At 40.2% G+C, this 27,851-nt stretch overlaps 1 protein-coding gene across 17 annotated transcripts in view; it reads right to left on the reverse strand.

The window, feature by feature from the left end:
- SOX5 (SRY-box transcription factor 5) overlaps window positions 1-27,851 on the reverse strand; it is a 422,522-nt gene that overhangs the window by 53,385 nt on the left and 341,286 nt on the right. For all 17 annotated transcript variants that reach the window (XM_084642767.1, XM_084642768.1, XM_084642765.1 and 14 more), the window contains one exon: window positions 15,641-15,787. In XM_084642767.1, the coding sequence (XP_084498893.1) occupies window positions 15,641-15,787 (147 nt within the window). The remainder of the gene's footprint in view (window positions 1-15,640; window positions 15,788-27,851) is intronic.

Consider the following 27,851-nt stretch of genomic DNA (forward strand, 5'->3'; position numbering starts at 1 on the left):
TTTATCCACAGACTTCTCATGTGATCCTGGATCAGTCACTTAGGGCCTGATTCTTCATTATCTTGCACATTGTGAAGTCATTTACATCAGTGCATGGTGAGTATAAAATGTTACCAAATCCAAAAGGTAGGACTTTTTATTTCTGTAAATGACTACACAAGGTGCAGAGCAAAGGAAAAATCAGGCCTTTAATCTCCCTGTGCCTTAGTTCTCGAGTTGTAAAATGGGGATAATACTACTTTCTTGCTTTTAACCTAAGGATTTGATTCTCACTTACACTAAGGTGACTTTACAACACTCTGCAAGTGTAAAGAGGTCTAAAGTGGTATAAATCATATATACACCTATTTAGTTGAGTGGGGATTCCACCAGTTTACAGAGTTTTAAGTTTAAAGTATATGTTAATTAATAAACAAACACATTAATATCAAACAAGCCTAACAATACAGACCTTTTAAAAAACTGAAATAAATTGTAGTTCCATTTTTATTCAGAACTGCCAGTGACAGGATACAAACAGAACAGACAATATTGTGTTGTGTCAAATTTATCCCTCACTGTGTGAGATGCAACAGATTACACTCACATCTCACTCTTGATTTTCCACCAGTGAAAATTAAATCACCAACTGCTGGATTCTTTAACAACACGTATGGTCCGACACTTGAGATGCTGAGCACTTGCAGTTCACATTGATGCTGATGCTCAGAACCTCTCAGGATCAGGCCCTTTGAAACTGAAACGAACAACTATATATCTGAATATGTGTTACATTGTAGGAACTCACTACAATTCACTCCAGGAGTTGAGTGAATTATAGAGATGAATTTGAAATCAAATCATGAGAACTACAAGATCTTCCTAGGTCAAATTATGGAGATTTTTGTATTCCATCTCTCTATTAATTACATCAAATATGCATGCAGCCATACACAAAATACATCCCATACTATTCCTTGAGCTGAAACCATCAGTTAAAAATGGGTTTTTGAAAGGCTGAAAGAAGGCAACTGCTTTAAAAAAATATATACTTCAAACAGCCCCAACATCACACTGTTAAGCTGGCCTATTCTTTTCAGGCCTACAACAAATGTCTATTTAAGAACACATCGAAACACATTCCCATCACTCATCCAGAACACATTCACCTCCCAGAAGCTAATAATGTAAGATATGGAAAGAAGGATAAGAGAGACCTTTAGTCCACCTACTGGCTTGACCAAAGGCAATGAATCCAGCCCTAGCTCATTTGAAGTAAGTTCAATTGTGTCAAAGGTTACCCACAAGCTATTTCTTGATGGTTTATAGCTGATGTCTACCAATGTCTAATGATTCTTTGTCTTCACAAGCAGTATCCAGGAGGGAAAGATGATGCCTTTAAAAAAGTTCCAGGGGGTTGACTTACTATTTATGTACAGGGCCTTATATGGGCTACTTTTATATAACACCCTGAAGAAAAAACATATTTTCCCCCACTCACTATATTTAAGATGCAATGTTTTGTGACTTACTCTGGGCACAAATGCTTGAGTGTTGACTCAAAAGATGTATGCCACCAATTAATTATGATCAAAATAAGAGACTTGGATATATTGTAAGCATCAGGTGATTTAATCATTTCAATTATAATGACTTGGGTTTATACAGCAGCTGTGTTCCTGTATAAGCCCACAACAGTTTACAGATGGATTTCACAAACTACGTACTGTGACTACAATAGGAATCATTTCACCCAACGCTGGCATGCAGTCATCTGAAGATGAATCACAACATAGTTTAACGAGAGCACAGGATGAGGAAGTGATGCATACTGCACTCGATTGAAAGTAAAGGGCTAATTTTAATAAAACACCTGCTCTTCTAAGCGCAATTTTGAAATTATCAATGTGTTTGAGACCCATTTATATTTTTAAAATGAACCCAGAACTCTAGACATCTATTTGGCATTTTGCCTCTATCGTCCCCTAAATGTTTGTGCTTATTTCTCACACAGGACTCATCTTGTATAGAACATTTCATCCTCATCGCCCAGCTGGGGCCACCGCCTACTCCCCCCAGTATCCTCTTGGATCCAGAACCGTGGAGAGGAGACGCCGCACACTCTACAGGCACTAGGATGCAGATGGTATCTCCCATTCCCCTCCCCATGTGGGCTTGGGAGAAAGCTGCAACAAGGGAGCCTGCCAGAGACTCAAGTCAGCAGGGGCAGAAGCCAAAGCAGAGACTATCGGTCCTTTGGAGAGCTTGCTACAGTTTTGACCGGACTTTCTCTACCCTGTGCTGAATTGGCTGTTTGCGCCAAGCATCCCCCTTCTCTGACAGTCTCTTCACTTCAGCATCACTCTTCTCACTGTCTTCTCCACATCTCTGTCCCCCTCAATCCCTTCCCTTCAATGTCCCCTCTCCCTTCCCTTTAGCTTATCCCCTCCTAACTAAACTCATCATAAATACGTACATACATACAATATTCTAGAACGAACGTGATGTTTGCTATCATCACATCATTCACTCTGCTTGTGTTTTTCCACTCCTCCCTCCACCCTGTCAGTCTTATCTGTTTAGATTGCAAGCTCTTCAGGGCAGGGACTGTCTTTTTGTTCTGTGTTCGTACAGCACCTAGCACAAATGGCGTCCCGGTCTGTAACTGGGGCTCCTAGGGGCTATGGTAATACAAATAAATAACAACACAACAACAACAATAATGTATGTGGGGCTGCTGAGTTTAAAACTGTAAATCCAGGCTTCAGCACAGTAGTAAGATGGGCAAAAGGTCATGTGACAACATTTTGACCTTGGGTATCACAAATGTAATGGCACCTGACGAGATGAGGCAGACCCATTGTCCAGCCAAATGTGAATGTATGTCAAATTTCCCTTACCCAAATTAGATTTGTGCCTTTTACGAGTAGTACATTGCAAGCACAGTCCAACCGCACCTTGATGTTAAATAACAAAATGGAGATTAGTTAAATCACCACTGAGTTTAAGTTGCTGGATTTTTATTTTAAACAGCCATCAATAGCCAAATCATGTAACCCTTATTCATGTGACTAATCCCAGAAATAAGACTACTCACATGAGGAAGAGTTTGCAAGACCAGATCACTCTGGTAGCAATGGCAGCTGGTCCTAATATAATATCATAAAACAGCTTCATGGACAGGATGATATAGCCAACACTAGACTCTTGGGTGAGATCTCGCCACACTTGGGCCTCCATTTTCTTGTGGGCAGGTGGATGGGTATGTGTGTCGCCAGTAGGTACGAGGACACAGAACTTTTGAGGAGTTGACTTGGGGCAGGAAGGTAAGGAGAGGACCAGAGGAAGGGCCAAAGGGATTATTCCCCACTCCCAGACTTGTCAGAGAGTTAATGCAGCCTGTATTGGACCAGAAAGTTTTATGTTTTCACTAAGACAGCCCATGCCAAAGTTCAAAATGTATTAACGTGCAGCCATAAACTACTGTTTATGTAGCTCTTATCCTGACTAAAGATGAGGTAAACACTAACTTGGGATGACTAGAGCTCTGAGAACATTACTTGTAGAAGGGGAGATATTTATTAGAACCTGAAATAACTAAAATACTCAGCAGTCTCATGATATAAACACATTTTCTCCCTCTTGTACACTGAATTAAAACTGCTTTCGTGGTAGTATCACCACACTATTTTCTTTTATATTACTACATATTTTTCTCTGAAGCATTCAGGGGAGGGTGGAGAAAGCACTCTTCAAACAGAACTTTAAGAAGCTTTTTGTGCCAATTTTCCTATGGATATGTCATGTTGGGTTCTGTCCGTCCCTGTGTAACTCCTGTTATGTCATGTTAGCTTGAAGTCATGTAACACAATGTGACTGATTCATGACGTGGCATGTCACTCTCTGGCATGTCAGCTGAAAAGCTGTGCAAATCCATGACTTACATATGTATATACACACACAGCTCTTAAAAGTGTTTTGGGTTTTTTAGCTCTTTTTGCCTAGCAGGTGCTGACACATCCATTCAAAAAGTTGAAAAATACGAAAAAATTACAAACCACTTAAGGTTTGTTACTCAAAGAGCTTTTCTATATGATCCCAGTACACAGAATATCCCAATCCCCAGCATTCCTAAACATAGACAAGGTTTTCTCTCCACACATTCCCAGTTGTTGGGAGATATCTGCCCATCTTTAATAGATCATCTAAGATCATCAGTCACAATGCTAGTCTATTTTGCACTTAAAATGCAGCAGGAAATGAAAAGACTAGAAACTAAAACAGCCCTTGAGAACCAAATGTATTAAACACTTGTGTATCACACAACTAGCACATAAATACACACAACTGTGAACAAAAATCTATACCTGGTTTTATATGTGGAGGAGGATCCTCAGAGCCCCTTGTTAAAATCTTATTACAAAACTGAATGGAAGGGTGTGTCACTCTTGGCTTCTGATTGGAGTTACTCCTAGTCTGGATACTGCTAAATCGTTCTTGCCATGGAGTAATGAGGGTCAGAAATATACTTCTGGAGAGCAAAGTTTATGCATTTGCAGTATTGCCAGTACCAAATGTTCAAAAATCATGAGTCAGGCCCCCCAAAATCATGAGATTGGCTTAAAAATCAAATCATGAGATTTTATTAAAACAATACACTTTGGGTTTTTTTTATTTGTCTTCTGGTTTTTGAGCTTTGGTATACACCTAAGCTTCTGAGGAGGGTATTATTCTCCATTTTAACAAGGTCTACACCCAGTCTCTTTTTAAGTCTCTCTCACAAACATACTTCACTATTTCACATTACACAAACTGAATACTGTAGTATATTACAAGCAAAGTACTTCACATTTTTTCTTTATGAAACAAAATATAAATATTTGCAGGAAAAGGCACATAATATAATTTCGTGTTGCCTCCATCCTGGGTTGTGGAAAAGTCTCTCTTTAAATGGGAAAACAAAATAGATTTTCCCCATCTCAGATGCCTTGTCTCTGCAGCGACCCCCAGTTACCTGAGATTCTTCACAGGTTAAGGGGGGGAATATCTGTGAAGCCCCTTGTTAAGATATGAGCAGTGTAACAGTGGGATGATCTGAGAGCTGTGCCCTGGAGAGGAATGCTTTACACTGTTAATAAAAAAAATAATAAAATCCCTGATTGAAACATTGCAATATTTCCTTAAAAGTAAGACATGGGTACTGCTAAATAGGCTTCTATCAGACTTAGTTTAAAACTCTTCTGCCTGAACATGGGGTCAGAAGGCCAAATGCAAACCTGGTACAGAGTGAGTGCATGCAAACTACTTCTCAGCAGACAATTTAACCAGCTTCTAGAAGCTGCTTGCTCTAACAATACTGGTGTCTAATCTAATGCCTATTTTAGTTAATGCAAAGGCTCTTATTGACTGGAACGGGCAATGGATCTCTAAACCCCTTGGAAATTCTCTTTCTGTGTTTAACAAAAGTTATACATTTGGTTAATAGAAAATCCACGTGGCTGCTTTGTGTTTTTTTTATATCACTGGAGAGTCTGTTGTTATAAGTGAACGAAGAAATGAAATATATGGTCTGACAGAACTTGCACTTGTGGAGTGGAAGGTTTACTGCCTGACACAGAGGGGCATCTAGTTTCTTTCCTGAAGAAACTCTTAGATTCAGCCTCCTGTGCTCCTTCTCAGCTTGTCTCCTGGATCGTGAAGGGGTTAAATGGCTGGAATACTGTTGCTTTATGAGTGGGACAGTATGTGCTGCTGAAATGAAACATATTCTTTGCTGTAGGACATCTATTAGCTCAGTGTCTACACAAAGTAAACCTCTATGACCAATGACCTTTGCTTGATAGGATTTTAATACAAAGAAACAAGCCAAATGTTAATGCAGATATCCCAGTATTATACTGGTGCATGGTATTTTTACTATCTACATTGAAGCTCTGATTTAGTATGTGGCCCTTAGGATGTGTACAGTCACTCTCAACAATTTGCAGTGGAAAGGAGAGTGATCATGCCCACCCTGAGTACCTTTTATGCTCTCCCTACCCTCAACATGAACTCCATCCCTCTCGCCTCACTCCTGGTTCCTCCTCACCAACCAAAAAAAGCCCTCCCACTCAATCAAAACAACCCACTACCTCCTTAGCTTTCCCCTAACACCTATATCACCAAACCCAAGAGTTCAAAAATCATGAGTCAGTCCCCAATATATCATACATTTGGGATTATTTTTATTTGCCTTCTGGTTTCAAAGTTTTTTTGGATACACTTGGGTCACATTTTCCAGCTTTTCTCTGGAACCATGAGGACTAAAACTCACTTTAAACAAATTGAAAGTTAAAATTCTCAAATAGTCATATGACCCCAGGAGTTGGCACTTCAGGAAAAACACCAAATATTGCAAAATTCTTGATAAAATCTTGAGAGTGAGCAACACTCTGACGCTCTGCTTTATGAGCTCTGGAAGACACCACCCTCCATTGTCTCCTTATGCTGCTTGCCCACTTCTCCCATGTTGCTAGCCTCTCCTCCCTGCATGGAGTCTCTTTTTGCTTTATTGTTGTATGCAGTGTCATTGTAGCTATGTTAGCCCCAGGATATTAGAGACACAAGGTGGGTGAGGTAATATCTTTTATTGGACCAACTCCTGCTGGTGACAGAGAGACAAGCTTTCAGGTCCTGAAGAGAAGCTTTGTGTAAGCTCAAAAGCTTGTCTTTCTCACCAATGGAAGTTGGTTCAGTAAAAGACATTGCCTCCCACACCTTGTTCTCTGTGTCAGTTGCTCTCTGCCCCTCACCTGCCCTCTAACTCCTCCACTCCTTCTGTTAGTTTCTAGTTGGAAGGTTGGAGAGCCTGGAATTGGTAGCAAGGGAATGTAGCTAACCAAGAAGGCAGGGTGAGAGAGAGGAAAGGTGTTCCCAGGAGCGGACAGCAGGGCAAACCAGGACCAAGACCAGCCAAGCTACACACTCACTCCTCACCCAGCCACACTTTCCAGCACCCTTTCTCCTGCCCTTCATGGCTCAGTCAACCTTGAAATTAGATGATCCCCAGGTGACTTCTTAGAGAATTACCTAAGGGATAAAATACTGGCAAAGGATTGATGAAAACAATAACACAACCCAGAAAGCCAATCTTTTCCCCATTTCATCATGTTGCCTCAGATTCCATGCTGTCCCTCCTGTTATGCTTTAATGAAACTGCTAGGCTGGATGGCAAGCTGGCCATGTCAGCTCAATAGCCATCCTAGCAGCTGTAAACAATTGTGAGGTTCCTTTTTCATTCATTTTTATTTTGTTTCTGTAAAATGCTGCTCTTCCTCTATCAGTTTTATGCACCAAATGGTATTCAGGGGCGGGGGGGGGGGTCAGTTCTTTGTTATACCACTTCTACAAAAAAAAACAAAAAAGCCCAGAGAGATTGATCTGAAACAAAAACACTGGATCCCAATGCCCCTGAACTCTGGGGAAGTCTGAATCCAGATCTGAACTTCGTGGCCGGCCCATATTTCTAAAATGGGCCAAACAGAAACTTCAGATCCAAACATTCTAGTGAACTTTGGACATATTTGGATCTGAATCTGTGGCTTAGGCCAACTGCTAGTAAAAACATAATATGTCTGATTCATTTCTGCTGTACTCCAGTTTAACGCTAGTGTAGCCTTACTCATTTTAGTGGAAATCAGCTTAAACTGCTGTAACACAGTGGTGAGTCAGGCCTGGTATTTTTACAGGTCAGTGTCTTTGGTGCAACAATGTGCTATTAACCCATTTGGAGACTGGTTACATTCTTTAGCCTAATGCACGTACAGCTGCTTGGAATAATTTCCTGACCTCTTAATGCTTTGCAGTAAAGGAGAGTTTTGGGGAGCTGTTTGACCTCTTTACCAGCTCCTGAAAGCAGTAGTACTAGGAACGATGTGATGGTTTCAAGCAATGCTGTCTGGTTAATGCTGTGGGGCCTTTTTCCACAAGGACTGAAACCCAGAAGGAACTATTCCCTTGTAGGAAAAAAGGCAAAATGTGGTGGGGCTTTCCTAGTTTGCACAAGCTAAGTAAGGCACTGATTGATATGGTGGGGACCTTAACAGGGTCGTGCACATGGAACTACCCATGTCATCCCCACTTTGCACAGATGTGAAGCAATCAGATGCCTAATTCTGAAGCCATATGTTTTAGAAAAGCAGGGCCTCACTTTAATTTTTGTCCTTTTTTTTTCTGCAGTAGCAGATTTCAAAGGGTCTCTCTCTCTCTCTGTTTTGTTTTCTTCTGAGCTTGCATTATTAAAAGCGCTGACTGAGCCTGACAGAGCTGGCTCACTAGTGGCTGTGCTTGAGAGTCAGACTTCTGCCAAAGAGACATCATGATATTGGGAAACAGAGCTGGGAAGAGTTAACCTGAAAGGGAATCCTATGAGTCCTTCCATCTATTTAATTTATTTTTAGGAGGAGGGCAGGGGAGAAGGCATTGTGTAACTGCATTTTTGTTATTGTTTTTTAAACTTTTTTTTATTGTGCAGAAAGATGTTTTATTTTATAAGAGTATCACAAGTTCTATCCAACTATATAATTTCACTGTGCTTAAAAACCTGTGGTTAAAAAGGTCAGTTTCTGTGCCTAGCTGTTTGTGTTTATTGAGTATAATGAGAAAAGGAATGGAGAGGAAAATACTATCAGTCACCCACAGTTCTTTCCACGTATTTCATCTAAGCAACATGAGACAGTAAAGGAAAAGATTTCCAGTTAAATGGACAGGTTGGCTACATTTTATCCATCAAGGAATGGACATAAACACCACCTAAGTAGTACAGTAAGTGTCAAAGTTGGAAAGCAAGTGCCAGTCACTTGCTCTGTATATATCACTTAATCTAGAACATGAACTACTGTCATGTATTAACTGTTTTACAGCTGTGTTCTAGCCCTGTTGGGTGGTTTGGGAAGGGCAGTAGGGAATGTGAGCCTTGAACAATTATCCTTTTGAACATGGCTTAAGTTCACTCTGGTTTAACTGCAGCGTGGATAGGGGTAAATGCTGTTGCTCGTTTTTGACCCAAATGTTTAGTCAACGTTTGGGACCTGGGGATGCTCCAGTTGAGGGTGGAAACTGGTGATGGAATCTTGTATTTTCTTTAATGTAATCTTGTTTATTTATAAGGAATGTACAAGGTCCTGCTTCTCCAAATGCAGGAGGAACTACAAACAAAGGAATAGTTTCCTAGCTTAGGGTCACAAACCTCTTTAGCCAACACCATACCCAAAACATTCTTTCTCTAGCATTTTCCAGATTTATACACTGCTCTCATAGGTCTGCTATTTGACCTGCTTCTTTTTGCCACTGTCTCTCTCACTTTCTATTCTCTATTCGTTCTCTCTCTAACACACACACCCCTATCCCTGAGCAAAAATCACTCTCCCTACCCAGTGTAAAACTCCTAGGCAGGTTCATTTAACCCTTTTGACTTAGGTGGGAGGGTTGTGATTAATTTATCCTGACCGTTATGTTAACTGAAGTGGGAGGTCACACCCAATCTCAAAGAGGTCTGTGACCATGCAGTCACCAGTACCTCTCAGCATAACATTATTCTACTCCAGTGCCAAAAATTCCACTGGATTCATTTACAGGGATTTCCAAACCAGTGGAATGGAAAAGGCTGTGTCCAGTCCAGAAATACATACAAATAAATAAATCTTGCAAACCTTCCAGATAACCGTGCTGCAAACAGAGATCCAAAATTCTAATAGTAATGGAGTAACTCACGTTTATACAGAGCCTTTCATTCCAAAAGATCCCTAATACTGTATATATTCTAAAGAATAACAACTTCATTTACTGATTAGTCACCTTTGAGGCATAACTCAGCAGCTGCTGAACACTTACATCAATAAAGAGGCATATGGTTGTCCTTAGTATACGTGCACTAAGGTGTTTAACTCAGTTCCAGTCTCTCTCTTCTAGCACCATGCAGCTAAGTTGAAAACAGTTTGGCCCCATCTACATTAGCAACCAAACACTATCTACTCCAGTTGAGGGCCACAATGGGTCATCTTCCTAATGCAGACAGCCCCTTCATGTCTTTGATCTACCTCACAGGGTTGTTGTGAAGGACAATTCATTGTTATTTCCAAAATGCTTTGAAATAATGAGGTAAAAAGATGTGATAGACGGGAGACTGTTGATATTCTTCATTTGAATGAGCCGTGTATTCAGCATCTATAGAGTGAAATAAATTCCTTACCTGTAGCATGTTCAATCATGAAAGCCAGCACCATCACATAACAGGAAAGCCCTATCTTAGGTGCAAAAAACCTATCTTGCCACTCAACAGCTAAGCTACTGTAGTAGTTGGTGGTCTGATGGGAGAAGCAATCTAATGCCAAGATAGGTGTCTGAGTTAAAACTCCCATGTACAGAACAGTAGACATTAAGATTCTGATTCTCTGCTATGTCTGAGCTGGAGTCAGATGTAGTGGTCAGGAGATACTAAAGCTAGCTAGTTGCGGCTTTCTGATTCAGACCCACCCAGGCCTTGTGTAAAATAGAGCAGGAGTGGTCCTAATCTAATTTACACTGCTGGCACAAGGTCTCATCTCCTTCATCCCACTTCCTCCTTCTCATTAAGCAGGAGGCGAGGACGTGGCTGTGCAGGTGACTGTGACACCAGCTCAGTCTCAACAGATATTCTCCCTACATTAGAGAACTGCCGAAGAGGACTCTCCAAACAATTTAAGGCCAATTTGCACTGCATAAGAGAATCTGGCCCTAGGTCTTTGAAGTTGATTCTGGTTACAGGCACCAAGGCAGATTTTTAATCCATTCTTTACTTTGGTGATCAGAGACCCAGACAATGAGAAAATAAAGTACCATCCTCACTTAAGGATTCACACTGACATTTGTGTGGATATTTTCAGTTGAAGAGAATCTGATTGTGTGTATCTAACTGGTTAGTGCTGTTTCTGGCTTGTCTGAAAAACATTTCCTTTCCTTGTCACAACTCCCAGGTGCTACTACTGAGCAAATAGTAACTTCCGTTCCAGAAGTATTTGAAAAGAACAAAAACCATGATTTGGACACTGTATTCTGTTGTCATTGATGGAGACACAACTGTGACTCAGGTTAGGGCTGGGGTCATAACAAGGTTAAAAGAAATGCACCTAGGAATTCTCTCCTGTCACGTTTCACACTGAATTGCTCTTGTTTTTTGCAGATGCTGAAGACAATGCTTTGTCGAGTATCAAGAGCCATTTAGCTGCATTTACAAGCTACACTGAGCATAGGCGCTGACTCTGTGGGTGCTCCAGTGCTGGATCACCCATGGGAAAAAAATAGTGGGTGCTCAGCACCTGCCAGTGGGCCCTGCCGATCAGCTCCGCCCTCTCCCCCCTAGGCCGCCCAGCACTGAACCTTACTTGTGCCTACCCTCACCCTCCCACTTATGCCATAACCACCTTGAATATCCGACGGAACAGCATGAAAGCACTTGCAGAATCAGGGCCAAAATGTGCTTAAAACAGACTCTGCAAATCCAGCACAATTTGGCAGATTTAAGAGATAGTTGCCTTTCACAGGGGCTGTGGAGGAGGCCTTGGTAAATTTGAACAGTGTGATTAGCATGCCGGCTGTCACAAAAACTGCTAAAGGAGAAGCTGTGTTAAAATCCATTTCCGCAAGATACACACATTTTCTTTTGGATGTATTCCACCAGCTCTGTTTCTTAAATCAGTTTTTCTGGCAGACAGATTCCATTCTGGAAAAATGCATGACACCAGCTCAGTTTCCTGCTTGAAAACTCAACAGAATGCACAGCAGGATATAATGGTGTATGTCCTCCATGGTTTCCTCAAATTCACACCACAAGAATCTGAGAAGTGAATTTGAACATTTGGGGACACAACTGTTGAAAGGCAAGTGCGACACAGAAGATGGCAGGTTAGTCTGCACAGTCCAGTGCTCAAATACTGGTGAGGGCCAATGATAAAAGGCTTGCCAACACAGGGGTTGCCAAGGTCTTAGAGGGGTTTCAGTGGTATCTTCATGTCTTACTAGATTTAAAGGATGAAACTTGGCAAACTCCCCTTGATGTTTCTCAGCATATCGAGAGCCAGCAGTTGTTCCATCGGGTGCTGAGGCCGACTTTGAAGAATCCTTGCAAAGAGCAGTAGCGTAACTGTAAATTTCTAGTCAAAGGAAAAAACTCATGTCTTTTCAAAAGTGACCCAGATGTTTGCCACCACCTTGAAACACGCTCAAGTAGTGGGGCTGCCTCCTTGTCTGTGGATCCTTGAGCATATTTCCAAAATTGTGCCAGTGTAAACTGTGGGCTGCAAATGGAGATTCAGCAAACAAAATCTCCTGAAAGCTCATCCGAGGCACTAACTATTCATGTATGGAGACTTTATGTACTGCATCTTAACGAGGCTTTTCCCCTAGAAAGACCACCATGGTTCAACTTTATGAACCATGTTTCCTCTGGAAAAACTGGGCTGTGAAACTCAGATAAATCTTCATTGGTAGTAGCTGAAATAATGAGGTAACACAAAGCGAATAGTGTTGTAAATGTTGGTGCAAACAAGCTTTGTAAAACCAAAGGAAGATCCATGCAGATACAAACTAAGGCGTATTAGCATGTATATTATACACAGTTTAAACATGAATGATTCGGTTTCTGGTGCCATCACACACTCATCACAGTCTTCCTAGCTAAGCCTTTACCCAGCTTTAAAAGGTTCATTCTAATTAGTGTAGGCACTATAAAGATTTCTTTATCACTTAGTATTATATATATATATATATATATATATATATATAAAAAAAAATACTAAGTGATAAAGATAAAGATAGATATAATTGTGGTCCTATGCTGAGTTCAAAGCTCAGTATAGCACTTGCACAACACCACAGGCAGGTCAGGTGACCTTTCTCCAATTCTCCTCTCCCTGGTGCTGAGGACAGACAAAGTGATATGTCTGTCATACGCCATTACCATTAGAACAGAATCTTGTTCTTTTATTACAACTGAACTCCGCCGGATTTCTCAGCAGGAATGCTAAGTGAAATCAATGTCTTGGGTTTCCAGGCTGAGCTTGGAGGTCACAGCCACTCTATCATTTCTCAGCATTATCCTTTCTCTCTCTCTCTGAGCCTCCAACTGGCACACAGCAGATTGAAAACAGCATGCATCAGAAGGCTCATGCTGCACAATTTTACAGCCTTTTGGAGACCCCCCTCCCTTTCCTAGCGGCCCACTCTTTTTTTTTTTTTTTTTCAATTTGAAAATAAGTTCTGTTTGTGTGCTTCCTCAGAGCTGTGAGCCAAAGGCACTGGAACACCTATGAATAAGGAAAAGCAATAAAAGGCAAGGAAGAAGAGAGCTGATTTTGACAGCTGTCAGGAGGATGGTTCTGCCGACATTACCAGTCTGGTAGGCCTTATAATTTCATGAGTGCCACAACATAAATACTGTCCCCCATCAGATCTCATCAGACTTTCTGTTTGTGCCAGATAGATCCAAAAACAACACTGGGATCTTAAGTGCAGTGTAATCTCTTTAACAAGCTGTTGGACACATCATCCAGAAAACCCTTGTAAAAAAACCCAAAACCCTCTTGTTAACCATACAAACAACTGTTTGAAAAAAAGCACATTGCCGGGGGGCGAGTAGGAGGGAAATGGTTTTATGATTGGCAGCTTCCACTACATAAAAGAGATGCCTCTAAGAAGGAAAAACTTTGGGAAGTCAAAAAGTCTGCATTGAGAAGTGGAGAAAGAAAATGTAGACCTCCAGGTTGATTCTGGGTCCTAACATTCCTTTCATTTTTTGACCGTGTATCTCATTGAGCTGACAATGGTATTATTTATTTGGCAGGCTATTTTTAATCCATACAGCTTTACTGTTAGGCTAAAAACTAAGATGCTACTGTCAATTCAAGGAATCTCCTCTGACATGATAAAGGCAGCGGACAGCATGCCAGAGGACACCCAAGGAAAGGAAGGACACATTTCATCAAGTTTTTCCTGTCACTTAAATGGGGATGCTTTTTACTTGTTTTTCTTGGCTAAATCCTTGCTAGTTGTTTTACAATAACTAAGGTAGCAAGTGCCACTCCAAAATGTGACCAGTTTCCTTAGGCCACTTGAGAAATAAATTGAGCACATCTTATTCTGGGCAGTGGATTTAATGAGTTGATCCTTGGTGAGATAGAGCAGCTCAAAGATTAGATAATTTAGAGATACAAGTAATAATGAATGGAATTTTCAAAAGCATTTAAGTGATTTAGGAGCACAAATCCCATTTAAAAGTCAATGGGACTTGTGCTCCTAAATCACCTAGGCCCTTCTGAAAATCCCAGTTACTATATTTTATTACATATCTATTATTTATATCTATCTATATGTAGATATAAACACAAATGGCAGCCCTTATTCTGCAACCTCTGAGTTGTACGTATGCAAGTAGTCTCACTCAACATCACTGGAGCAGTTCCATTGAACACAGAACTTAATCTTGATTCATTAACATGATTGGTTCAGGTTTCTTACCATTCAACTTAGGGTGGATAGGGGTTGCTGAAACAGGCTCTACAATACATTAATGCTAACCCAAAGAGGAAAGAAATAAAAAGATAAGGAAGCCATTTTCTTCATGGTCTTATGGTCCACTGTATTGTATGCATATCTGATTTAAATTGATCAAAGTCACAGATGTTGATTTAGCAACAGAAAAAAGGTGTCTCTAATGTATTTGCTATGTTCATTTAACCTAGCTCACTTTGTCCAGGCAAAGAATATGGAGGGACAGAGCGATATAGGAGCTTGAAGGTAAGGACAAGTATACTCAATTTACTTTGAGAAAATCTGATTTTGACTTCAGCAACCAAATCCTCAACAAACAACTGCTGAGAAATGACAGAATCTCAAATTAACATCACTTGGCCAATAGTCCAATGAAGTTTCAATATGTTATGTGGATACGATGCATTCTGTGCCTTTGTCTTAGCTGTGGTCAACTTGCCAAACACAGGCGATGTTTTGAGGATTTGACGACAATTGCTAACCTGACTTTCGAAGAGAGCATAAATCTCATTCCTCAACCACCTCCAAATTACTCTGGGTAGACCCCCTTCATTATATAAACAAGATTAAAATATGTTCTGTGATACAATGGCCACCAATTGAGAGTCAGTCCTGCCATTGGACATGCACTTAGGGTCCCCACTGATTTCAGTGCATGAACCCCAGGGCAGAATTTGGCTCTGGATGAGATGCCATGCTGCTATCATCTTTTGTTGCAGTACCACTTATATGGCTATGGGTTAAAGGTTAGGGGGGAAATTGTAGTTGTGTGCTAGAATGGTAGGCATGCAGTCTTAGTCTTTTGCACATTACCAAAGGATGGAAGAAATAATAATCTTGTGGCTCAGGCATTAGATGGGACTCAGGAAAGCTGTATTCAGTTCCCAGCTCTGTTACTGGCTTCCTCTGTGACCTTGGGCAAGTCACTGACTGTCACCATGCCTGAATTCCCCATCAGTTAAATGGGGATGAGAGTATTTCCCCTATTTCATAGGGGTATTGTGAAAATGAATCTGTAACCACCTGGGAGGTATCATATTGACACCATGTAAACACTGAGAGAGAAGCAAACACCTGCTCCTTTAAAACGACACAGTACCTTGCTTTTGGGTGGAGGACTGTTTGTGCTCTTGTCTGTGTGGATACTGGTAGGGGAAACAGCAGCACCAAGATTGCCTTGGGGTATGCCAGGTATCTTGCCTCCTGGAGACACTTGCATTGCAGCAAGCTGAGCAGCATACAACTGCTGTAAAGAAAAGACAGAAGAGAGAGAGAGAGAGAAAAAAAATGAAACATTGCCAATAAACAAATAAAAACATCTTTCAAAAATTTCTCCTACTACTGTATTTTTTTCAGGCTTTTTTTTTTTAAAGCTAGCACACTGGCATATTTCAAGACAGGAGCTGTCACCTCAACTTTTGTGAGTCATTTCTCAGGGGAGGAATGACAGACATCACAAGTGAAATGGCCTAGCTTCAGCGTGCGTCTAGAGATTCAAAACAAACAGCAATAGCCCAACTTCATGCTTTGCCTGAGCCATTTGATCAATCATTTTGCTTCCTGAAAGGACCTGACCATAAGAGCATCCCATCCCATCAATATTATATTAACACTCAGCCTGTGACATTTACAGTCATCATATTGTTCACTCTGCTATTATGTTACATGCCTCTCCCTTACTCTGTGTGTGGCCTGCCAATTTTGACTGTAAGCTCTTTGGGGCAGGGACTCTTTGCTGCTTTGTGTTTGCACAGCACATGCCACAATGAGGCCCTGTTCTCAGGTGGTCCTCGGGCACTACTGTAATAAACATTAATAAGAATAAATTATTATTTTGCTTTATATTACAGTAGCAACTAGAGGCTCCAATCAAGACTGAGACCTCTTTGTGTTAGGTGCAGCAGAAACATATGGTAAGAAAAAAATGTTCTAAATATTAAAGGCCCTGTGCCATCAAGGGACTTAATGACGTTTTAACTTTAAGCACTGAATAGTGACATCAAAATCATGTGTTTAAAGTTAAGCACCAACTTAACTGCCTTGCTGTATTGGAGCCAAGAACTGAGAGGAAATAGGTAATCTGTGCATGCAAGCAACCTTAACTCACAAACAAGAGGTGAAAACAAACACCATGAGCAAGAAAAGCAGTGTGTGATACGACACAGACTGATTCACGTATAGAAGAGAACAAAAATGAAGCTGGATAGAAGTCTGGATGGCTCAGGGAACTGTTTACAGGATAACAGAGTCAGTTTCATCAGGCCAGACCAAATCCACGGTGACCCGGCTTGGGGAGGATGTTCCAAGCAGGGCTCAGCAAAACAATGTTTAACAACCCTCAAGGTACAAAAATACTGCCTCTGGGTATGTGCACAAATATCACACCGAGTATATATTCTCTGTAAAGAATATATGATGGTGTGGTCAAATGTGCAGGTTTCTTTGCCATGAGTTTAGGATAACTTATATGGCTCATTCATAGTGAAGACACAAGTGATCTATGCAAGCCATCCCAAACCTGGATACCTCACCACTATCATGTTTTTTCTGTATAGCTTTTCCGCCTGTACTTGTGTCCAGTCCTGATCCTTTTATTTTTTTTTTTTAAAATCTAAGCTGCTTCTGCTCCTTTACATTTAATTAATACTGCTCCAAGTCCTTCCTTATTTCCTCTTCTCTCCTTTTCTTCTTTGGTTTAATATTCTCACTTTTGTTTCTTTTAATTTTATTTTTTATTTCTTCATTTTTACCTCCGCTTATTCGTCATCTCTTTCTTTCTTGACATTCATCTCTCCCCTTCTTCCTCCACACTCTCTCCTTCCCGTTCATCCATTCATCCATTCTTTAATTCTCTCCCTCCTCTTCCTCACACACCCACTTATTCATTCATTTGCCCTATCATCCTCACCCAATCCCAGTCAACCTCAGACACAGCCACCCAGCCTCAAACCACGGTGATGGATGCAAAATAAATGCCTAAACAGACAGATGGCCACGCTCCCTCACTCTTTAATGGGTCCTTAAAAAAGAAGCCACTCTTGTAGCCATACAAGGAGAAAAGGATGGGGGCTTTGACACAACAAACAGGAGCTGCTGTGGCAGTAGTGCAAAGAGAACCAGGCTTCTTTCACCAATGTAGAACTGGGTGGGGAGGGTAGTAGTTCTTCAAGAGACCAAAGGGGACACTTCTGTGCAACAGCACAATAGAGTAGCACCCTGGATCAAGGGAGCTGTCCAAACAGACATATACCTGGGTGGAAGCAGACCAGTGCCAGTTGAGACAGGGACCAAACCACTAGGTAAATGCCAGTCTGAATCAGGCAGTAAAAGTAGTTTGACAAAAAGGTAGGGAGCTGTTTGTGGGAGGAGAGAAGGTGGCAAAATGGCCCATTGAACTGGAAGACAGTAGGCCCCACAAATATTAGAGTGATGGGTAAGATATAAAAACATAGATTACATACCAGAGAGGTGGTCAAGGCAAGGCTTAACTATATAGGACCTTCAAGGTAATGATGAGGGTGTTTTAATTTGATCTGGAAGGGGGCATTTAGTAGGCACTACTGATGCTCCAGGACACAGGAGGATTATAAAGTTCTGCTAATCAACTGACAGTCATGACAGAGAAACAATATTCTCTTTCAGAGGCCCCTGGAAATGCTCATGTTCTATTATTCTTTAAGAGTGAACAATCAAATCGGACATTCACCCTGAAAGGAAAGGGGAGCACCTAACTCAAGTAGGTCCATGACATTAGGCAGAATTTCCAACTTCTGCACCTCCTATCCCTACTCCAAGTACCAGATCTGTATGGGGTGTGTGTATGTCATAGTGACCGAGAGTTTGTACCACTTTACAGTTGTGAGTGGTCTATGCGCAATGGCTTGGAAGCAGTCAATCCTAGGTGAGAGCTGCTTGTAGTATTGACACCCAGCTTTTCTGACAGCCTAAAAAGAAAGGCCCAGGATTAAATGGGCACCAGAGGCTGAACTTCCCTAATCACCCCTATGCAGAGGGCAGCAGAAGGCTATAGTTTGAGAGGGCAAGTGGAACTTAAGTGTTGCATAGGGCTTGTACTGGCCCTCTGTTCAGGGATAAATTTTGTCCTCAGAGAGGTGGTATCTTGAGAAGTGTTGCTGGTGTTACTGGTGGAGCATGGAACAGTATGGGAGACAGGGTGGAGGGAAACTTGAAATGCCACCACCCATGTTTAATCTATTCTGTGAGTAAATAGATGCCTTCAGTCTCCTGGGCTGTTAAGCTGACATTTTTCACCTCTACGCAACCCTTTTCATAATTTAAGAATACAAATTTTAAAAAGTAAATGAATCTAAATGAAAGGTTCCAATCTTATCCCAGCAGAAAACAGGTTTTCTGTCCCAAACTACCAATGTATGGAGTATTTTTAATGACGAATTGTCATACAGGGTTGCAAGGTCAGGCACCAAAACCAAAGGGCAAGCTGGGTAAGAGCAGTCACTGCAAATAACTATTCCAGCTTGTGCTGCTATAGACTCTTGCTCCATTTAAAAATGGTGGAACTGACTTTGAGTAAATAAAAAGCTAGTCAATCTAAATGGCGCCAAGCTGTGCTGTGAAAATGGGTTGGATTCTTAATTAGCCAGTGAGATTGTTCCCAAAGCCCTGCCCATATTGAAAAATGGAATGAAACATGCAATATGCAGGACACATCTCAGCTTGTTAATATTGTTGCATAAGTTTGAGCTTTGACATTATTGAGTGTGTCTATTCAAATTTAATCATTTCAGGGGATGATGGCTTATGACAAACAAAAGGAAATTATATGGACACATCCCGTGAATTGAGATGGCTAATGGAAAACAAATAAGAGAGTTTATGGGTATGGTAAATAAAGCAATCAAACTCAAACAAAGGGACAGTTCTATCCTGAGGTCCACAACAGAGAACCTCAAAATCTGGAATAAAATGTATGCATCGGAAAGGCTGCCAGCAGTCTTTATGTTGAATTGTCGAGTCAACACAGTCTGTATCCTGCCGTCAGCCAAAATGTGCCTATTCTGTGCATCCTCAGATCTTTCACAGTGATGAAGGTGGCACCTCAGAAATGAAATGGGTGTAATTTACACTACATAATTGCTGGAATAAACCATTCCTGAGCATCCTTAAATGTATGCCCAATAGGGAACATCCCCACTATTGGAGATTTGTACATGACTTCCAGCTAATTATAGACACAAATGTAATCTCCGGCATTTAGGGGATGTCAAGAGCTGTGTAAGAACCTTTGGAGGACTCTGAGTCCATAGGCCAGTGAGTGGTTTACCTTCGCCAACTGGCAAAGCTCCATTAATTACAATGGAGTTATGTCAATTTATGCAACAGTTTATTTTTGCTATTTATGACAAAAAGGGATAATATTCCCCTTGAAATAGAACAGACAATATTGTTATGAACTTTTTGCTTCTTCAAAAAGGGAAGAATTGGGTCTTTAGAAAGCAATTAAATCTTAACTTCTATGATTTATTTATAACCAAATAATCACCTTTCAGATACCCTGCCCATATGCATATTGTATACCGGTTTACTGTCTTCTCATTAACCTATTATGAAAATCTGCATACATGCAGAATCAGAACAAAAGAACAATTGGCTAAACTTGAAAATGAAAACCAATTATTTTTAGATTATTGAACCTGTCTCTGTTCTTAAGTCATTAAGCAGCCTCCTGCCTTTCCCACAGGTCAACTACTAAAAACATTTATAATTCATCCTATATATTAACCAGGAATATTCTGCTGAACTCTCCACTGCTAGCGGCACTTGGCTTGATGACTGTGTAGTACATCAATAGCATAGCTTTAAGGTTAGACTGGCTTTGAAAACTTCCCCCTTGGGCATTGTTATTATATGTTAAGAATGCTCATTACTGCGTTGAGGATAAACCAAAAATGAGATCTTGTTCTATTAATAAGGAAAATGAGAATGGGATTTAACAGAAATTTTAAAAAGATTTGAAAAAATATACCTTAGAAATTATATGTGTTTTTATAATACCATGCTAGTATTAAAATAATTTTTATTTGTGAGGTGTTGAGATTAATATCTTCTCTCAAAAAAAGGAAGAATAAAAGCAAGCGGCATTGTATACTGAATACTGGGCTAAATTTGTCCCTGGTGTAACCTGTGATTTCAATGGAGTTATGACAGGGATGAATTTGGCCCCTGTATATAAATGTTTGGAACTGTGGATTGATCCAACACTTCAAAATCTGTGTCATTCTGAATCCCACCATTACAAATATACACATGAATGGGCCCTGTTCTTAGACTTCATAGCCGTGATGGCTTTGATTTTTTGCATGATTTGAATGAAAAAATGGTATAAAATGAGATTCTCTTAATCAAAATACATGAATTTAATCTTCTTCACTATGAATTTGATGCTTATCTCAGGAAACATATCAGGTGTACCAAGGGAAGTGTGTGTGGAAAATGGAGTTGGTTTGGATGAATTCATTGCTCATTTCCAAAAAGTGGGTGAAGAAATTAGAAAAAAAGGAAGAATTCACCCAAATCAACAAATTACATGCAACCTCCTCGTGAATATTCTTTTTAAATCACCAGTGATATGTAGAAAGCTGCTCTTATCAGCAACATGTGGTAAATCTGCCTAGATTTCACATGCACAGAGTTCTTCACCAAAGTCCAATCTATGGGCATGTCTACACTTACCAGGGATCGACGCTGCAGCGATCGATGCACCAGGGGTCGATTTAGCAGGTCTAGTGAAGACCCGCTAAATGAACCACAGATCGCTCTCCCATCGACTCCGGTACTCCACCGAAAGAAGAGTAAGGGAAGTCGAAAAAGAGAATCTACAGCACAGTGTAGACACCGCAGTATGTCGACCTAAGCTACGTCAACTCCAGCTACATTATTCACGTAGCTGGAGTTGTGTAACTTAGGTCGACTTACTCCCATATAGTAGACAAGGCCTATGAAAGGTATAAATATCAGACATTCCTTTTGTCACTTTCCATCTCTTTTTCCTTCAAAGATTGCTACATCAAATTTACAAAGGACCATTCTAATTTGTATCTGCACAGAGTGCATCTGCATGGGCATAGACTTTAGCATTTGTGTGCCTAGGTGGCTATTTGCCTGCACAAACATAGGATTTTGAATACAAAAGGGTGCATGTGCACAAATTTAAGAAATTTTTTTTAAAAATCCAGCCCTCAGAGTCCATTACAAAGCCAATTTTGTTCAACTATAATGGCTGAGTTTGCCAGTTTTCAGTTTAGGGAACCTCAAGATAATGACAATATAGCACAGGATCTTGGTCAGCACTTATACCTTAAAAAATACATAAAAAGACTTCAGTGGCCCAAGGTATCAGCCAATGATCATTGCTTTATCTTTAGTGTGCCCCCATCCACAGCGCGTTAGTACAATATTAGCAGCAGACAATGTATAAGAGATAGAAGTTTTTCAAGGCATCAGAAGTGATATCGTTGACAGCATCTACTTGGATGAACCATGTTCAGACAGTTTAATCTTATTTCCATGATTCTCAAAAGCTGCTGTGCACATCACATGCATACAGACATTGCCTTTTGGTGACAGAAGAATATTATGTAGACTACAGAGACTACAGTGCATGTTAACAAGCCATATTGTTCCTTTTTATGGCTGTAATGATCAACTAATTTCCATTTAAATTCCAACTATAGGTTTGTACTATACTACTTTAGTCTAGAGGAGAAAGGCATAACATGAATCAATGGCTGGAATTTAAAGCCAGACAAATTCAAATCAGATTAAAATTAAGGCACAATTTTTTTCAACAGTGAGGGTCCTTAACCACTGGAACAAACTTCCAGGGGAAGTGGTGGATTCTCTCTTTTTTGAAGTCTTCAGATCAAGACTATTTATTTAACAGTCCCTTCTGGCTTTAAAAATCTATGACTCTAACGAAGGAAGAGATCTGAAAAGGAAACAAGGCTTCACCAGTAAATACAATAAGTATTCACAAACAAAGCAAGATGTGTCCAGTTTTGGGCCCCACACTACAAGAAGGATGTGGATAAATTGGAGAGAGTCCAGCGAAGGGCAACAAAAATGATTAGGGGTCTAGAACACATGACTTATGAGGAGAGGCTGAGGGAGCTGGGATTGTTTAGTCTGCAGAAGAGAAGAATGAGGGGGGATTTGATAGCTGGTTTCAATTACCTGAAAGGGGGTTCCAAAGAGGATGGCTCTAGACTGTTCTCAATGGTAGCAGATGATAGAACGAGGAGTAATGGTCTCAAGTTGCAGTGGGGGAGGTTTAGATTGGATATTAGGAAAAACTTTTTCACTATGAGGGTGGTGAAACACTGGAATGCGTTACATAGGGAGGTGGTAGAATCTCCTTCCTTAGAGGTTTTTAAGGTCAGGCTTGACAAAGCCCTGGCTGGGATGATTTAACTGGGAATTGGTCCTGCTTCGAGCAGGGTGTTGGACTAGATGACCTTCTGGGGTCCCTTCCAACCCTGATATTCTATGATTCTATGATTCACTAGTACATGTTTTGTGCACAAAGTTCAAAGTAGAGCAACCAAAATGCTTCTACTGTGTTAATCTTTTTGAAACAGAAATCAGATTCTTCATTAGTACAATAGGGTCTGGTAATTATGGTAATGAAATCTCCATAGTCTCAAGCATATAGCCCTTAGTCATGAGAATAATTTTCATTTAAGTCTATGTGATTACTCACATGAGTAAACTTTTCGGGATCAGGAGCTGGGCAAATCCAGTAACATTTTCGGCATCACACCTATAGAGTTTATTTTGTTTGGTTTTTTTTTTAAGTTTGTGGTTTCATCAAACTTTTGAATATATGTTTTATGTTTTTATGTTTTATGATTTAAACTATTGTTCTCCCAGGGAAATTTAATTACTTGTATGTACAACTAAGTGGAAAACAGTGCAATATAGTTAATAAATAACTTTGAAAGCAACTCTTGCCTTGCTTCTCAGACAAGAGGTACAAAACTGGTTGGAGACAGAAAGAAAATTAAGAACATGAAGCAGCCCAGAATTTGAGTTTTGCTACCATGAAACAGAATTTGGACTTCCAGTGTTTTCAGTTCTTCTCTAGATCAACAACTGTTGAGTGGTTTCTAAATTTTGCTAAATCTAATTTCCCATCCCTACATTTATAATAATACTTTACAATTTGATAGCAGTTTCCATTGGCGAATCTCAAAGCCCTTTCCAGACGTTAATAGATTAAAAAAACTAAAATGTGAGAATAGGCACAGAGGCTATTGACAATGACTTGCTCATGGTCACCCAGGAAATCAGTGCGAGAGCCTTCAATAGGACCCAGACTTCACATCTCCCTAATACTGTGCCTTAATCACAACTGTAGGAACTTATCAATACACACTTCCTATCAAAGGCTAACAAGACTTGTTAGTCTTTGTGATAGTACATCATTGTAAACTTTGTGATTAAGATTGGCTGCCCCTTTCAAATTAGTGTTTAACTGAAAAACTGCCCAAGTAGCATACATATTTGTACATACAATGTACACATTATATGGCAGTAACTGAAATGGAGTGGCTATATGGAACACGTATTGAAAAGGAAATTTGACAGAGTCTTCTGGAGAAAGGTTGTTAGACAAAATGTTGCATATGAATCGTCGAAAAATCTAATAAATAAATACTGTAAACATGCAAAGAAATCTACCATCAGTTTATGCCCATCTTAGTTTGTTGCATGAAACAACAACATAGTTTATTCATGCTGCCATTCCCATTCTTCATTATTAAATCAAAGGGGCTTTTTTTTAAAAAAAAAGATAATCTCATAAGATAGACTTTTTGAAAGTAAAGCATTAAAATGTTACCCTCTTGATGATATATGCATGAATGTGTGTAAAGCAAAGGAGGCGAGGGTTTATGTGGAAGACCAATAAACAACAGGGATGGGGAATTTAAAAGGGCCAGAATTTTCAGTGTAATCTATAATATTTTTTTCACCAGCTATTCTGTAATGCAGATCAAGGGTGTGTGTGTGGCTGGGTTCCATATGGAGACTCGAGTCATACAGTTGTGTCAATGTAGTTCTTCTTTTACAAGTTTGAAGTCAGTAAAGTGGCATGGGCATCGTGTTCTTCCAGGAAAAACTTACGCTATCTATTTGTTTACTATAAGGATGTTTCCTAAGAGCTTATTTAGGATATATCCAGATCTCTGGCAACTAGCTTGGAGCACTTGACTGTATTAATTGCAATTCCCCACTTGCAAGAGGAAAATTCTCTGAGTGGCCATTTGACTAATCTAATCTCATAGTATCCTGCTTTACTTGACTGGTATTGTACACAATCATTCATTTTTATCCATTAAGTGGGTAGAGTAGTTAATAAGCAAACACTGCCGGCAGGTTTACTGTATATAAGATTCCACAGGTTTCAGACAGCTGAACTATAATTAAGACATTCCACTACTTTACACACCTCTTTAAGCGACTCTTTTCCCAGTTTTTATTTATAGATTTTCTGTTTGTGTTTTAAGTTGCAATATACAACAGGGAATTAAAACAGGAATATGCTGTGGTTGTTTTAGAATGGATGCTGAATCAATGACTGCCAGTCTGAACACTTCTTTCACTTCTGTGTTAAGAAATAAAACAGATTATGGTCTCCGTCTTTCAATTGCATCTGTGCTGGCAGACCTATGCAGATGTTCAGAGCCCCAGTGAAGTTATTGGGGCCTCATATGGACCATGTTTTTCAGCAGTGGAGAACAGAGTCCACGAAACTACAAGAAGCCCTCCTTATCAGCTAAGAGATCACTCCAACAGTCAGTCAGTACAGAGCTGTTGATCTTCTGACTTCAGCCACTGCAAAAATTCTCTACAGAGAAGGCCATATCATGGAAATACAATGGACAATACAAAAATTGGGTGGAAACAGATAACATTAAAATGTAGTTTGCAGGAATTTCACTCTGTAATTTTGCAAATTAATAATATTTCCAACAGCCCAACTCTAGATACACCCTTAAGTCACCTGTATTCTCCCTCGGTGCTTCAGCAAAGGTACCCACTCTCAGGCTTCTGGCTTCCCTGTCCGTCGCCTGACTAGGGAGTAGATACTAGGGAGTAGATGTTTATGACCCAGAAAGAGTAAAATAAATAAATAAATAAATAAATAATTCTACTTCTTTAACTTAAAGGTAGCAAAAATTGATTTAAAAGCAAATTTAAAATTGCTCCAGGACAAAAACTTGTTTGTAAAGAAGAAGGGGTAGGTGAACAGAAGGGTTTGCAATGGAAACACTGAGAAACTCTTAACTAGAGTCGCACTAACATGAGCAACTATCATGAAGTAATAATAATATTATGTAGAAACCTTTGCTCATTATGTTATTCCTCATGCATTCTCATTTCACTTTAGTACTTTGGTTTGATGAGGGGGTTAACAAGAGAGGTGGTGTTCGAGTGGGTGCGAATGAGGAATGTTGCTAAAATAGGAGCTACTTAAACAGTTTTGTGTTTAATATCATCTGAGGCCATATAATTTTTTTTGCAGGTAACATATGCACACATTCTGAGAACGACAATGCCTTTGATACAACACAGATAACATCTAGGCATATTGCTACTCTACAGTGCATCCTCAAGGAACCAGTGTTTTTTTCCCCACCTGGTACTATATATTAGAGCCTAACACATCAGGAATACTAGTGCTTTGGCTTCTTGTGCTTGAAAGGTTTCCTCAAAAATGTGGATAAAACCCCATTGATCGTTTCTCATCCTCCCCCTTTCCTGAACATCACAAGCCATCTTCATGTATTGCAGAGCAATCCATTTCAATGTGTTCCAGCATCTGCCTCCCCATATGATGTACAACCTATTTGATTGACCCTTTTTATACTGCTCCAAGACTGGCTGTTTATTACAGTGAGATGATGAACACTACTCACTGCTTCCTCAGGTCAACAACTAGTACATATACCTCCATTTCATGAAAGATCAAGGATGCTGGGATTGTCCCCCTTTACATAGCCATGACTGACTCTGTACCTTTATCTCTAAATACACGTAGTATTTCAGTCCAGAGCATGGAAAGTCTCTTGAGGACCCTCCCATCTACCAATTATATATGTAAGTATTTCTGCCAATTAATTTTTCCATGACACAAGCAACATTACCCAATATTTGTGATTCCACTGTGGGAAGCATGAATAATGCGAGAAACACCACAGTTCTCTACCACATAGAAAGACACTCTTCTCTGCCAAAGTCAGCAACTGTGAAACTTCTCTTAACTTTTCCAGCTGATATCTTAGCACCACACACAGCTTTTTGGCCAAGGTGACTGTGAAAGATATGGCAATTTCCTGCAATATCCTTGGGAGACCTTTCTGAGATAAGTTTAAGTATCTTTGTAGTCCACTGCATTAATATGCAATTGTTATGTATTATTATGGGCCTGGATGATCAAAGGAATATACTGAACAATGTGGCAGACAAGAAAGCTCTTCTGGGACAAGATGAGTGGAGAGGAATGCCTGGGAAATACGTAGGAGATGAATGCAAATTTTTCATGTCTGATTATGCAAAAACCCAGCCTTTTGAACCTATACCCTGAGGAGAGGGTGATTGTGTGCCAATTACCTGTTCCCAAAGGTTGGAGATCAAATACCCAAGCTGTGTAAAGAAACAGGCTGATCTGCCAAGCGTTCTCAGCTAAGGCTGTAATGAACTTGTAACCACAGAAAAACCTCTTTGTGAGGTTTGACAGACTAACTCCTACCAGAGCCCTTGTTGGAGTTGAGGGTGATCTCTGATAAGCTTATTAGCATGCATATAGGTTCTTCTTTTGTTTTTAATATGTTCTTTCTGTAATGCTTTTACATTCAGAATAAATGTGCTTGCTTAGAAAGGGCTGTGTGGTAACTTATAACTGTGGGCAATTATACTGTTCATAGCCTCTGGAGAGAGAGCGAGCGAAGTGCAGTTACTGGCCATTTAGGCAGTCTGGCTTTCTGGGGATATCACAGTGCAGGCAAAGAACTGTGCAGCCTGGAAAAACCCTGGTCAGGAGAGAGGTCTCTACTCTAGAGCGGTGATGTCTGAGAAGCCTGGGGACTAGAGTGGGTGCTTTCGAGGGACCATGGAAGTATTCACTATAATAAGAGGAGCACCTTAGGTAGTCATAAGAAGGCTTCCTAACCATGTGGGCAACTTGGTATACTCCTCACTCTCACCATAAACTACCATTTTTTAACAACACTAAGATAGTTCAAGAATCAGTGTTAGATGTGCGCTTGAAG

This window comes from Lepidochelys olivacea, assembly GCF_965140295.1.
Source record: "Lepidochelys olivacea isolate rLepOli2 genome assembly, chromosome: 1".
Taxonomy (NCBI): domain Eukaryota; kingdom Metazoa; phylum Chordata; order Testudines; family Cheloniidae; genus Lepidochelys; species Lepidochelys olivacea.